Genomic DNA, 13,227 nt, shown 5'->3' on the forward strand with positions numbered 1-13,227 from the left:
AACTAGTCAGATAGAACGGCCTTTGGCCAAAGTCCTACATAGCCAACGGCTGATACAGGACTATAATGGAATAATAATAATAATAATAATAATAGATCGTTCTCCAGGCTCGTGATATATCGATTCTCTAGACTACTTCGGCTCTTAGACTCACCTCATAGTTTAACCATAGCATGATTAGTACGAAGCACGGCGAGTTATTTACCGTGAGAACCAGCCGCAATCATACTATAGACCGGGGCTCAGCTCTCTCCACTTCCCAAAGTGTGGAGAGGTGGGGATTTAAGTTTGGCGGCCCCGCGCCTCGTTCGGCGGCCCCGCGCCTCGTTCGGCGATTCGGCTCTAATTCGACATGTCGGCAGATACAATGCACTCTGGAACTGCCGGGATCATTTTGAACATCGCCCGTTAAGTATGCGTCCGTGCCATGCGGGGGACATGTCAATAAGTACCCCGTGTTTCTGGCTGGGTTTGGGCGATGAAGACGCAATCGCTGATTCGAGAGCGTTAACAGCCGGGAATTTCAGAGTACATCAAAACTGATATCGCCATGGCGGGAGGCCAGCAAAACAAAGAGCTGCTCGCGGCGCATGCACAGTCCAAGGTTCATTTTGAGGACGACACGCATCGCGCCGCCATCGAAGACAACCCCGAAACAACCTCAACGACAACTAGGACATGGATCTCCATATTTGTATGTCTTATGATCCCGCGAAATAACCAATATATCCATACTCCTGATAGTATGCTGACTAAAGAATGAACGTACAGTGTATGGCTGCGTCCTTTGGTCCTGCAGTGCCGCTCCCCTTCACCTGTCTCGCCGCCATCGTCGTTCAGGTCTCGCGGGATCTGGGGAATGATGTGGATTTCGCCTGGATCGTCGGAGCCTGGTCGCTCGCTAGCGCCTGCTCTTTCTCCATTGCCGGCCCCCTCAGTGATGTCTTTGGACGCAAGATCCTTGTCCTTGGCGGCCAGATTATCGTGCTTATTGGCTCAATCGTGGGTGCGACAGCTCAGAGCGTTGCCAGCCTGGTTGCAGCTGAGACCGTCATCGGTGCTGGAGCTGGTTTTGTCTTTGTGTCTTATTCTGGAGCTACAGAAATGCTTCCCAACAAATGGCGATCTGTTGGTGTTGGCATCCTCGAGGGCGGTATCATGATTCCTTGGTAAGTCTTTCTAATATGCCCCTAATACACCCCATTCTACAACGCTAATACCACATGATCCGCTGTAGGGGCTCTTTTAATGTTCTGTTTGCCAATATCCTCCTCAAATATTCCACTTGGCGATGGATTTTCTACATCTCCATCATCGTCGAGAGCATCACGTTCGTCGGTACAGCCTTCTTCTACAATCCAGTATCCCGTCCCCGTGGCGACTACGACAAGACCCGATGGCAGCAGTTTCTCGAGGTTGACTGGCTCGGTCTCGCACTCTTTACTACTGGCCTGGCAACCTGTCTTGTTGGCCTCACCTGGGCCGGGTCTGCAGGGCACCCTTGGCATGGAGCATCGGTTCTCGCGCCCATGCTCCTCGGCATAGCGGTTCTTGCCTGTGGTTTTGCTTATGACTTCACCATTGCAAAGAACCCCATCTTTCCGCTGAGGCTATTCAAGTTGTGGCGCGGATTTCTGTGCATCTGCATCGTCCTGTTCATCTCTGGCATGAACTTCAACTCGCTCTCCGCCCTCCTACCTCAAGGCACCATGTACATGTTCACAACCAACGGCATTGAAATTGGTGTCCTCGCCCTACCTAATAACATCGTCGCCATCGTCGTCAGCGTCATCATCCCAATCTTCGCTCACAGGATTGGACACATCAAGTGGCTGTTTGTCATCGGTACGGCCTTGCAGCTTATCTTCATCGGAGCAAGCGCAGCCACCGTTAACCCAAACCACAAGATCGCTTGGGCGTTTGTCCCAAGTTTCGGAGTTCCCATGTTCCTCATGGTTACCATTCTCGGCTATGCCATTGCTAGTCTGCACGTACCATACTCGCATCTCGGTGTTGCCATGGGACTTCTAGGCACGTTCCGCTCAGCTGGCGGCGCCGTCGGAAATGCCATATTCAATACTATCTTCCAGAACAAGTTCAAAACTTATTCTGGTGAGGATATCCCTCGAGCTGCCATCGCTGCAGGCTTAAATGTAACTGATCTCGGCGCAATCATTCCCGGCGCCATCACGTACAACATGGGAGTGCCGTACCCAGCGTCCCTGGGCTCGATCGAGGGCATGACGCCTGCCATTGCAGAGACATTGAGACTCGCAGTACGCCACGCATACGGGCGCGCATTTCAATTTGTGTTCTATATTACGATTCCATTCGGTGTTGTGGCCCTTATTGCATCATTCATGGTCGAGGATCCTACGCCTTACATGACGAACCACACTCAGTCGGCGATGGAGGCGCCAACAGTCGATGGACTGAGCTTGAAGGAGGTTGGAGAGACGGAACAGGAGCACATTGAAGTTGCACAAGATCCCAAGACAATAGGCTGATGGTGTCTGAGATTCGTTGTCTTGTGCAGAGGTAAAACTACTCAGCGGGATTTTAAAGCAATTTTTGAGATGCGATTATGTTCTTATGGAGAGGGCCATATTCGTGGTCGAAGTATCAGCCGATCACCAACTGAGTGAATAGTGTATCCATGCCAACCCGGCGGCTTTAAATGCGCCATGTGAAATTAGCACGATTTCGAACGTTACCGCACTTCAATAGAGTATACGGATGGTACGGACCGCAATGCAAAACTCTGCAATGTTCACAACTACGCCTTTCGCCTGATCTGGCGTAGGCCGCCCTTCAGCCACAAAACAAATGCCGAAACAGCCTCGCAAATTAGGCGAGGGACCGCGCCTTCCGTCCAAACAGGTACGACGCGCAACTCTGTACACGCTAGTGGACCCCACTCGAGGATATCTCCTAGTTAGGCCGAAGGGCGCCAAAAGCTACTAAGCTCTCAAGACGTGCCGAGCCCCAGTATGCGTTACCAATCGTGGCGATGCCGTCACACGCCCTTCGCGACAGGTGTAGTATGTCTAAGCGGCCTGTTACGCCGACACTACGCAATCATGCGCCCTATCGTACTCATATCTTTTCTGTGTAATCACCGGCTACGCCTCAAGGCACACTCCCAATTAGTGGAGGTAATAGGCACTGCAAGCAAACTGCTTAGAAATCATAATCATGCAAGTCCAGATTACCAAGATTACACGGACAACTTGAGATGCAATCGTTCTGAACCCTCGGAAACGGAGGACAATGAATCAGAATAAAGGCGAAGGGAGGCTCCAAGAGCGTTTATGAAAATCAGTACTGCTGCAGAGAGCACCACGTCTCGATATCACACATCTACAAAGTACTTGTCTTTCTCGGTCTTGATTCGATCGACACTTCTTTCGTAATGTCTCAACCTGCGGATCATTCCGCAAAGACCCTTGAGTCTTACGGCTGGACTTCGGTCCCACATGACACGTCTGTCCTTCTGAAAGACGTCAGTCCGTGGGATCCCGCTGTTCATGACGTAACGGATATCCAAATTCCACAGACCGAACTCGCAAAGAAAGTCCATGATTATGCAAAGAAGCGGCTTCCAGACGATGTCTACAACCACTCTATGCGGGTGTATTTATATGGTAGGACTTTTTCTCAGGAGAATATAGGGAATACTGGGCAGAGCTAACATGATGAAAAGGCGCCTCAATCGCCCGAAAGCATCTGCCTCTGTTTCTGCCCAGTCTAGAAACCTACTACCTAACATGTCTCCTTCATGATATTGGTGCTACCCCGGAAAATCTTCGCGCAACTCTCTTGTCCTTTGAGTTCTATGGTGGCTACCTTGCGCTGGATATACTGAAAGGGTTTGGGGCATCCAAGGAGCAGGCTGAGAGCGTAGCAGAGGCAGTCATTCGACACCAAGATATTGGTGATGTTGGTACAGTCACCACCGTTGGACAATTGATTCAGCTTGCTACTCTTTTTGGTAGGTCCAGATCTTGAACTTGGAAACCCACCAGGAAACTTTGTACTGCCCATGCTGACATGGTAGACAACGCGGGTAAAAACGCTACTCTTATAAGCAAACGCACTATTGAGTCGGTCGTTGCCGCCTATCCACGCAATCAATGGTCTAGCTGCTTTGCACATATCATCGAAGAAGAGTTGACTTTGAAACCGTGGGCACACTCTTCGGCAATTCCAAATTTTGCTGAGACTGTAGCGGAAAATAAGTTGATGGAGCCATGGGATGATCAGGTGTTGTGAAAATACTTCAAACTCGGATGCTGCACACCTAGTTTTGATTCCTTTCCAAGCAAATATATAAGGCTGCAGCTCTTCCGGAATAGCCGAGATTTCTCTCCACTGAGTTTGGTCGTGAGCCAATTGATGGATAGTTACTGGGTTTGTTCATTGTCGTGAACGTATAGCGAGTTGTGCACTCGGACAAGCTGTCGGACCCTACTGGTCACGGTAATACCTTTTTAGGAGGTTTCATAGCATTCTGTTAATTATCGAAGAATATTCTCGAGGCTTCGGTGTATCGGAACGTGGTTACGAGTTTTCCCATCGAACAGACAGGCCTGCCCTCCTGTCAAACACGCAACAGCGAGGAGATTAGGGACGGGTTGGGGGTGATGAAACGTCTTTCCGAGCACAGGGCCAGGTCAAATTAATTGAAGCTGATTTACAGGCGCATTCGAATTAAAATAAACGCTGAGACGATCATAAATTCACCTAGAAGACTATTGATGAGCTATCTCACGAACACAGTCGTGTCACCCCTTCTTCATCTCTTGCCCCAGGATACCAGCGAGAAAAGTATTGGCACACGCGTACTTGGCTGCATTAATTGACCTTGCCAATAGCCCAGAGAAGCCTTGCAGCCGATTGCACAATATCTTTCAAGCGTCATACGACACTTTGTCTCGATTATCAAGGTCTACAGCATCTCCCTTTTGTTACGCCCATCGTCATTTTCAGCCTGCTCATCAAACCACTCGTTCATGCGTCTCAAAGACACCAAATGGTACAATACATGCACTTATAGCGACGTTTGCCAAAGCGCAACTAGCGGCACTAGGCGTGAGTGCCCCATAGATGAGATACCGAGCTGGTAATATCGCCATGGAGAAGCTGCTGAAGAAGTGCGAATCCTCCACGCCGAGTATCGAAGTGACCGAAGTCTTCGCAACTAGTGAGTATCTCAGCACATCAACTCAACAGCTACTAACATGCGCGAGGTCAGAATAAGGTAGAGACTACACTAGTTTTCGATGCATGGTCCCTGGAGGCGCTTTTGAACAAAGGTGCTAGTTTTACACCCTGACATACCCTTTTGACTTGCTGACCACTCATGAACAGGTCCCTTCGAACTAACTCCTTCGCATCTTGTAATTAGGCACGGTCAGCGCAAGTTGCGATTAAGGTTCATAAGAGCTCCAGAAACGAATCTCAGCGGTCGGCAACAGACATTAAATTATTGGGTCAAAAACCCCAGATGAACTATGAGCTCTAGACCAACCGCCTCCAAAGTAGCGATCGAGTGTTTCGCTAGGCCTAAGTAAAAAAGGGTAAATTGCAGTAAATTTAACAGAATATCTGCTATCACTAAATCTCATTGTGGGCAAGGGAGTTTTTGCATTTCGATTTGGGTTGTGTAGGGTTCCAAAGAGCTACGCAGCTAACCACCGAGGAATTCAAATTTGGCCGAAAATTAAGTCACACAGTTCGATTGATAAAGCTGATTGACAAAACGAACAGTGAGATATACCCAAATCAACAGACAACGTATAAGCTACTCTCATTCCAGATCAACCCATTTTTCCAAGAATTCACGTGCTTTGAGGAATCTCAGGGCGCTTGCGGGAGGACGGCCAATTATGGACGTTCATCTATCTCAGCGATCCATACATCGATCTCACCGTCGCTCACTGCGTGCTGAACGTCCCAGGAGGTGTAAAACACCCTTTAAGCTCATGGATCACCGATTACGTCAACAAATGCACGCCTGGAGCTTTGTTGAGACAATTGAGCGACGATGGCTTTGGATTGGTTAATCAGGTGCTTTACGAAATGAAGTCTACTTGGAAGCTCCTCTTGAACAAGATAGAGCAATTTTGAAAGTCATCGGCCAGTCTTTTGTTCATCATACAAGCTTTGTTCTTCTAGCAACCTTAAATGCAGAAGGATTAACGGATGAAGAACTGATAGAAGTAGCGCCATGGCTGTATCGACGATTTCTCCTCAGCATTCACTACATTCAGCATTATCTTTGGTACCACAATCGCTATGTAAATTAACTCATAGAGGCGGGCTTCCAGCTGCGCTATTGTATTATACCGACTACCTTCAAGAGAGATCTATTGCAAGAGTACAATGCGCTGCCAGTTGTCGATCAACGTCTCAAGGCTTTACAAGATCGCACCAGTTCTATCTTAGAAACGGTGAGCCCTCTCAGACTACAAGAGGTATATACACATATTTACAAATGCTAATCTGGCTAGATATTGAACATCAATACTATCAAGCAGGCTAAGCTTGCAGCTGAGATGACTAGACTCCAACGAGCGGATGCAAGGATCAAAATCGCCCAGGGTGAGACTTTGAAACGACTGACGCTACTGAGTATGGTATATCTTCCGCCTACTTTCGCTGCTGTGTTTGTATACTCAGCTTGAGCCCCGCTGTATTGATTTCACTGAACTGATTAAAACATACTCTATTTGGGATGAACATGGTGGAGAAGTGCACCCTTAAAGCCTTCATTAAGTGGGCGATTGCTTTCATGCCTGTAACAATTTTGTTTGCGCGGAGGTGGAAAGTCCGCGAGAGACAAATGTTGAAAATCAGCATGCAGGTCAACCCTGATCCAGGCGTAATCTTTACTTGTATACGTGAAGTTAGTGCTAGATTCAGATTTTGAAGCAGAAGTAAGATTGTGGGCAGCAGGGGTGCACTGTAGCACAAAGCAATAGACAAGATACTCCTCACCTGTGTTGCCATACCTGTGACTCCTAAGGCCCCTCAATACACGACATTGGTGGGGCTTTGGTGAACAGGCATCTAAGGTAGCACCCATACGCCTCTGGAACAGGTGGCAGTGTCCAAGGGCTCGATGCTTCCATTGTGGGCTACAAATAGACATTCCGTCCGCTTGCAGCTAACAATATAGCAGACTAGGCGTACCCAGGTCGCGCTTAGACGCAGTGTAGGGTTCTTTCAAGTGAATTTTCAAGGACTGGATATTTACCCACACCTCTTCTCGCTTTGCTTCCGGTGAGTGGATCTGATTCTAGGCATGCACAAGAGTCCACTACATTGGCCCTATCGCCATGACTGTAAAGCATATCACCGTTTTAATAAATAGGAGTATTACTAACAGGCACATCTTGGGCGCTACATATTAAATTCCTCATCGTATTCATTCGTATTCCTCTTACTCCTACACTTGTCGTCATCGTTTTGCAAATAGCATACCCATCGCCTGATCTATATCATCAAAAGCGACATGGACATCGTTTCCCATACAAAGGGAATTGTGCTACTACAGTCCCTTGGTAACGATAGCGGTCCAAGTCATGAGACGAAAAACGGAGAGCTTAAGGGAACTCCCAATTATGACCACAATCGAGTCTTCACAGCCATACACAACGCCCGGGGACACGAAAAACACTTCAAAGTATCTGTTCATGGATTTTCTTTGTATTGGGGCCTGGTAATGAAGCATATTGATTTGATCTCGTGAAGACATTGATAAGGAGTATTTTCCCCTTATTAAGGAAGCAGTAATCTTAGATATCCCACATCTGATCAAGACAATACCCTTCGACATAACTACGCGACACGCGGGTGCAGAGGAAAGGCAACATCGGCCCGTATGCAAGGTTCACATTGATCAGTCCAGGTACGGCGCATAGCTACCTACGAGCAACACACGAGCTGGCGGATCAACCAGCTTTGTTAGACGATGTGATGAGGCCTCGCGTCTGGTATCGCATCATCAATGTTTGAATTCCGATCAATTGTGCGGTCAAGGACCATCCACTAATCTTTACCGATTCGCGTACTGTTGCGGAGACTGACTTGGTATCAGTTGAGCAGGTTTATCCATGTTACACGGGCGAAAGATTTGCCGTCAGTTAAAATGCTGGTCAGAAGTTCTGGTACTGCAAGGACATGAGTACGACCTAGGACGTGCTAATACAGATATTTCGTAGTGATAGGGAGCTTGATGAAAACGGCAGGCTGTACAGTGCACGCTGTGCGCACACTTCATTTTTTCTCGACTCCAATACCGCGCCGACAACAAGAGAGCATTGAGATCCGGTGTATTGTCCTGACCTCCAAACAGCAGTACTGAAATTTACTGTGTAGGATGTGATTATTAGCAAGCTTTAGTCGTTCCGACTTTTTCGCGAAACACAATTGTATGCTCACAACAAACGAACCTTGAAAGTGAAGGTTGTATCGCGCGTCGAAGTCATTATGATGGGATACTCTTTAGCCCAGCTTCATTTCTTTCCTTCACAAGCTTAGAAACCAAGAAACTGATGCTATGTAGTCATTCCAGGCTCAGTGAGAATGTATAGCTCGTCAATTTAGCGAAGAGTCACAAATGCTCGCGCAGAACAAAGCCGGGAAATAAGGCAGCAGGGAGGCAAGCAATCAAGAACAGAAAGTGGGACGGTCGAATTCAACCACCAACGTAAGCTGATAATCCTACACCAAGAGGACAAACCGTAGACATTCTGCGGAGCATGGGCACAGCACGGACATTATGTCAACAAGCCCTCAGTGCCACCTTTGCTTGGATCGTGGTAGCTTTTGCATGGATTTTGGATAACTACCAATAGCAGATGCAACAAGGTTTCTCATATTTGGGATATCCAAGTGCTGTGTTCCGCCCTGTGATAAGCAAGATATATCGGTGAACATGATCAGCGGTTCCGAATTGGAGGCTTCGATACGCATTACCCACCAAAATTACTTTACTTAAATTATGACAGCTATCATGAAGTATGACTCGTCTAATTTTACACGTTAGAAACTTGCAATAAGTATTTTGATCAATAGGATCCCGAACGTAAGTGACTTTACAATAAGCTTGCTGAGTAATGGCCGACGTGTACACCGATGTGACAAATTTTCAAATGAGTCCTTCTAGTAGAGCTTCTGAAGCAATACACTGAATCCTTGTATGATATCTGGATCAAACATCTCGCGCACGTTCATTATTCTGCACCGTATCTGTTTTCGAATAACACGGACTTTCGAAATCTCGATGGTCTCGCAATGGCATAACTGAAAGCCCGGGGCGGGGACGGAACTGTGTTTGGCTCGGATTGGCTTCACACACAAACACGTGGGTGCGATACGTTGCCGTTTGAGAGAAATCTCTTGAAACGGTGTAACGGTCACAAGAGACTAACAGAAAGGGCCTTTCGGGTCAACGCTCGAGAGCTATGGGAAGCACCAAGTTGGTTCAGTGTCTTGTCAAATCTCTACTTGAGTTACTTTGTTCTTTCTCAACTAGCAGTGAAAGAGATTAGGCTAGGCTTGGATTGAAGTGGTACGAATTGCGCTAGGAATAGAAAGAAATCTATTGATCTATAAAAATACTGAGACTCTACTCCACCTATATCGAACCCCTCCCAACTCTCCTCCACCCCTATCTAACTCCTCGCAAATCTAAAACATCTCTACTACTGCTGATTGACTACTATAGGCAGAGCTATATGTCTAGGCGGTGCCGTTGTAAGAGGTGTTAATGTTTCGGAGCCTTGTGGTGAGTGTCTCGATGGTCTTCTTGTGGCAGCCATCCTGGACTGCTACACCGTTGAAGCGGTCCCCAATCCACTTCATGACGTCAACCATGGCTGCGCCGTTCGTAACGTCGTGGTTCGAATCAGGGTAAAGCAAGAGGGTAGCCTTAGAGTTGGGGAAAGATGAGCAAGTCTGGTTGAAGTCCCATTCGGTATTGTTGGCGTAGGTGAGTACATCGGTGATACCCTGAACAACTAGCATTGGCGCAGCGAGGGCATGTGGTCCGGCGCCATTGAAACGCTTCTGCCAGTCGACGACTACGGGAAGCTTAAGCCAGTCAAGGTTCTTGAATAGCTGCGCGCTAGTCAGGCCTCCGAAAAGGGCTCGACCGGCAATGATACAGCCTTGGTTGACAAAAGGAATTCGGGCTAGCGCAAGGGGTGTAAGGTGATCCTCAATGCGGAACTCCTTGGGGAAGAGACCAGCAAGCGACTGCAAGAAGAAGACGGATACTGCATCACCAATAGGTCCGCCGTTCGCTCGTCGGACAGATTCAGGGATCAAGTCGAGTGGACGGAGCGCCGGTGAGTTTGCGACTGAGCCAAGAAAGTTGCCTGCCTTCTTGAGTTCGTCCTGGTCGGGCATTGCAAGTCGCTCATTGGTCCTCCATGCACTCATGCCGCCCTCACTGTGGCCGGCGACAACATAATCTTGGGAGAGTAGGTTTCCAATAACTTTACGGGCAGCGACAAGGGAGTAAGCAGCGTCAGCAGCATGAAGAAAGCCAGCCTCGTACATGAAGCCCTGAGGGATATCGGATCCTTGGCCAGCATAGTCTGGAGCGATGACGGCATATCCAGCCTGTGCCAGGTAGTAGGGTCCCTGCCATTCGTAGTACAGGTCTTTGTGATTGGAAGGCGCGCAGTTTCTCGTGAATCCTGCTGTACCGTGTGTCCACACAACGGTGTTCAACGGCTTGCTTGGATCGAGCCTGCTATAGGGGAGAAGGACAAATCCACTGGCGGGAATAGGCTTTCGGTCGATATCTTCGGTCATATAGAGGAAGCGGGAAAGGGACATTCCAGAGGGTATAGTAAAGTTGGTGTTTACTACGGACTGAGGGAGGTCCTCCCATCGCAATACATCACCAGGTTTGGCACCGGTGGCATTGGCAGGTGTGCTGTAGAATGCTTCAGAGGACACGTTCTTTGCGACCATAGAGCCAATATCAGCTGCGACAGCTGGTCGAAAGGCTGCTTGACATGCGGCATTGCAAGATTCCTGCGCATGGCCGAGAGCGGCCTGGAGGGCGAAGAAAGAGAGAGTGGAGATCTTCATGATAGAAGAACGAAGGGGAAAAGCGAGAGTTGTGTTGGTGTTCCGTAGCAGTTCAGATACCCAGTAGGTACGAGGGATTGACAGAAGATGGCTGGCTGAGCTGATGTGGTGTCATTCAAAAGCTGTCAGGTTGTGCACCTTATATTCACTTCAATCATCGTTCCTACAATAGTTACTTATTTTAAGACTATGCTGAGGAATCTGGGGTGGCTGTACGCAGGAGGCTCTAGTGACTGTCCAAGACGCCTAGCAAATGGTTGTTACCACAAAAAGATAGTCTTGAGAGGCGGTCTGGACCACGTGCACCTCAAGGGAAGAGGTATATCGGATGCTCAAGTGGCTGTATCCTTACGTTGCTCTACTGTGAGCGTATGCCAGTAGAGCGTGTAGCGGAAATATATGCTGTATCCAGCTAGTAGGAGTCGGTGTCATTAGTCATTAATGCGTATAGACACTCGCGTATCGGTGCATAGTATGTATGTTTCTAACATACGCACGCTGAATTCGATGAAAACAGAACGGCAGAATATCAGTAGGACCGAAAGTGTAGGACGTGGCCTACTTTCCAAGAACGCCAAGCGTCTGTAGAAGTAAAAAATCTAATTTAATCCAAAGGATTGGTCCCTGGTTGCCAAGTAGCTTAGTTTGAGCTTTTGTCTAGAGGATGCATGGTGTACTGTACCTCGTTACATAAGATGGAATATACAGGGGCTTGGTAGGGCTATCATGCGGATGGTCTTGGATATACGAGTCCAAATCTGTCATCGTGTTGCTCGCAATTACAGAACAGGTTCCCCTGTTTTGTCTCTTGTTCTCACGCTTGGGCTGACAGGCAATGTGAGTACAGAAATATGGCTAATGCAGCATTTGTTACTTGGGCAGGGACCCCGTGTGTCCTGTCGTAAGTGAAAAGGCGCGGTGTTGCTAGGCTATGACCAAATAGGTATGTACTGCCGAATGTGTTGCGCAAAACCCTTTTCGCCACCCGGATCCGGCAGGTTCGGATGTAGCCCGCCATCCCGTTCTCAGCAAAATGATCTTATACGCTCTACGCCAAGAAGATTTAAGAAATTAAAATCATAAGTCAGGCAGTTATAGATGGTCCAAGCCGTGATGCGCCAAAGTGGTGTTACTAGTTACATTCGAGGTGGCTATGGCAGGCGACTCTGCATAGTTTTGGACATGATATCAGGAACGAGGGTAACTATGGGCTTCTGACCTCCTGTACGTTTAGTGCGCTATAAAAGCTTTCGAGTACTGCCAGAGGAGAGTAACACTGTTATGTATGTAACTTGGCTGACAAATAAGTACTTATCCAGACACGCAAAAGCCGATTCCTATACGGCACGCCATGTTAAAACCCCTACTTGTAAATTCGAATACAATACATATGAGAAATAAGACTGGGTATCTGCATACGATGCTCCGCTCGATATTACACCGGAGCACCCCAAGCTGCGCGCAGGCGACGTGCGAGCTGTATGTCCTTTTGCTGAATGGTGACGCGCCTTGCATGAATGGCGCATAGATTGGCATCATGGAATAGGTTGACCAGGAAGGCTTCAGTAGCTTCTTGTAGGGCCATAATGGCTTGGCTCTGCCATCTGTTGGGTCCTTCTTCGCTTGTGACTGTTTGGGCGATTTCACGGACCTGGACATGTTAGAAACGAGGTAAATGACTTGTCATGGTCGCGCACTTACAAGGCGCTGGAAAGGGAGCTTCAGCAAAAGCAGGTCAGTCGACTTTTGATACCGCTTGATCTCACGAAGAGCCACAGTACCAGGCTTATAGCGCTTTTTTGCGCGATCAGGCGCAGGTCCTGGCGCTCCAACTGTGCCATGTCAGTCACTGTGGGTGCGCCCCTTGGTTGCGTGGCTTTGACATACGTCGCTTACCAGACTCCCTTCTATCACCAATACTAGCTCTCCCGCCTCGCGATGGTCGCGCTTTGTTGCGCCTGGCAGGAGATTTCGGTGCCATGTTGAGTTTCCGTCGTAGAAATGTTGCGTCAACTGCTGAAAGCAAAGTGGGCGACGACAGGGTCGCGAGAAATGTATGCGTTTGGGTGGAATTCGAGGTTGGCGCGTAGACCGGACGCGACGCGAAGCCGCCAAACT

The 13,227-nt window shown here is 48.3% G+C and overlaps 6 protein-coding genes across 6 annotated transcripts; 4 read left to right on the forward strand and 2 right to left on the reverse strand.

Annotated features, from left to right (window-relative positions):
* Window positions 1-774: 774 nt before the first annotated feature.
* Window positions 775-2,507, forward strand: COCCADRAFT_105373 (uncharacterized protein; the record flags this gene model as incomplete). Its single annotated transcript, XM_007717618.1, has 2 exons — window positions 775-1,169; window positions 1,238-2,507. The coding sequence occupies 2 exons, from the start codon at window positions 775-777 to the stop codon at window positions 2,505-2,507; spliced, it is 1,665 nt and encodes a 554-aa protein (XP_007715808.1).
* A 441-nt stretch (window positions 2,508-2,948) lies between these two features.
* On the forward strand, window positions 2,949-3,284 carry COCCADRAFT_105327 (uncharacterized protein; the record flags this gene model as incomplete). Its single annotated transcript, XM_007717619.1, has 1 exon — window positions 2,949-3,284. A coding segment is annotated over one exon (336 nt), but the record flags the coding sequence as incomplete, so codon positions are not given.
* Window positions 3,285-3,412: 128 nt separating this feature from the next.
* On the forward strand, window positions 3,413-4,272 carry COCCADRAFT_7974 (uncharacterized protein; the record flags this gene model as incomplete). The annotated part of the gene is made up of 3 exons (XM_007717612.1): window positions 3,413-3,644; window positions 3,704-3,991; window positions 4,058-4,272. The coding sequence occupies 3 exons, from the start codon at window positions 3,413-3,415 to the stop codon at window positions 4,270-4,272; spliced, it is 735 nt and encodes a 244-aa protein (XP_007715802.1).
* Window positions 4,273-5,133: 861 nt separating this feature from the next.
* Window positions 5,134-5,510, forward strand: COCCADRAFT_7975 (uncharacterized protein; the record flags this gene model as incomplete). Its single annotated transcript, XM_007717613.1, has 3 exons — window positions 5,134-5,203; window positions 5,250-5,315; window positions 5,371-5,510. 3 exons carry the CDS (start codon window positions 5,134-5,136, stop codon window positions 5,508-5,510), a joined length of 276 nt encoding a protein of 91 aa, XP_007715803.1.
* Window positions 5,511-9,747: 4,237 nt separating this feature from the next.
* Window positions 9,748-11,109, reverse strand: COCCADRAFT_39805 (uncharacterized protein; the record flags this gene model as incomplete). Its single annotated transcript, XM_007717620.1, has 1 exon — window positions 9,748-11,109. The coding sequence occupies one exon, from the start codon at window positions 11,107-11,109 to the stop codon at window positions 9,748-9,750; it is 1,362 nt and encodes a 453-aa protein (XP_007715810.1).
* Window positions 11,110-12,544: 1,435 nt separating this feature from the next.
* On the reverse strand, window positions 12,545-13,090 carry COCCADRAFT_105346 (uncharacterized protein; the record flags this gene model as incomplete). Its single annotated transcript, XM_007717621.1, has 3 exons — window positions 12,545-12,760; window positions 12,811-12,941; window positions 12,997-13,090. 3 exons carry the CDS (start codon window positions 13,088-13,090, stop codon window positions 12,545-12,547), a joined length of 441 nt encoding a protein of 146 aa, XP_007715811.1.
* Window positions 13,091-13,227: the final 137 nt, after the last annotated feature.

This window comes from Bipolaris zeicola, assembly GCF_000523435.1.
Source record: "Bipolaris zeicola 26-R-13 unplaced genomic scaffold scaffold_188, whole genome shotgun sequence".
NCBI lineage: Eukaryota > Fungi > Ascomycota > Dothideomycetes > Pleosporales > Pleosporaceae > Bipolaris > Bipolaris zeicola.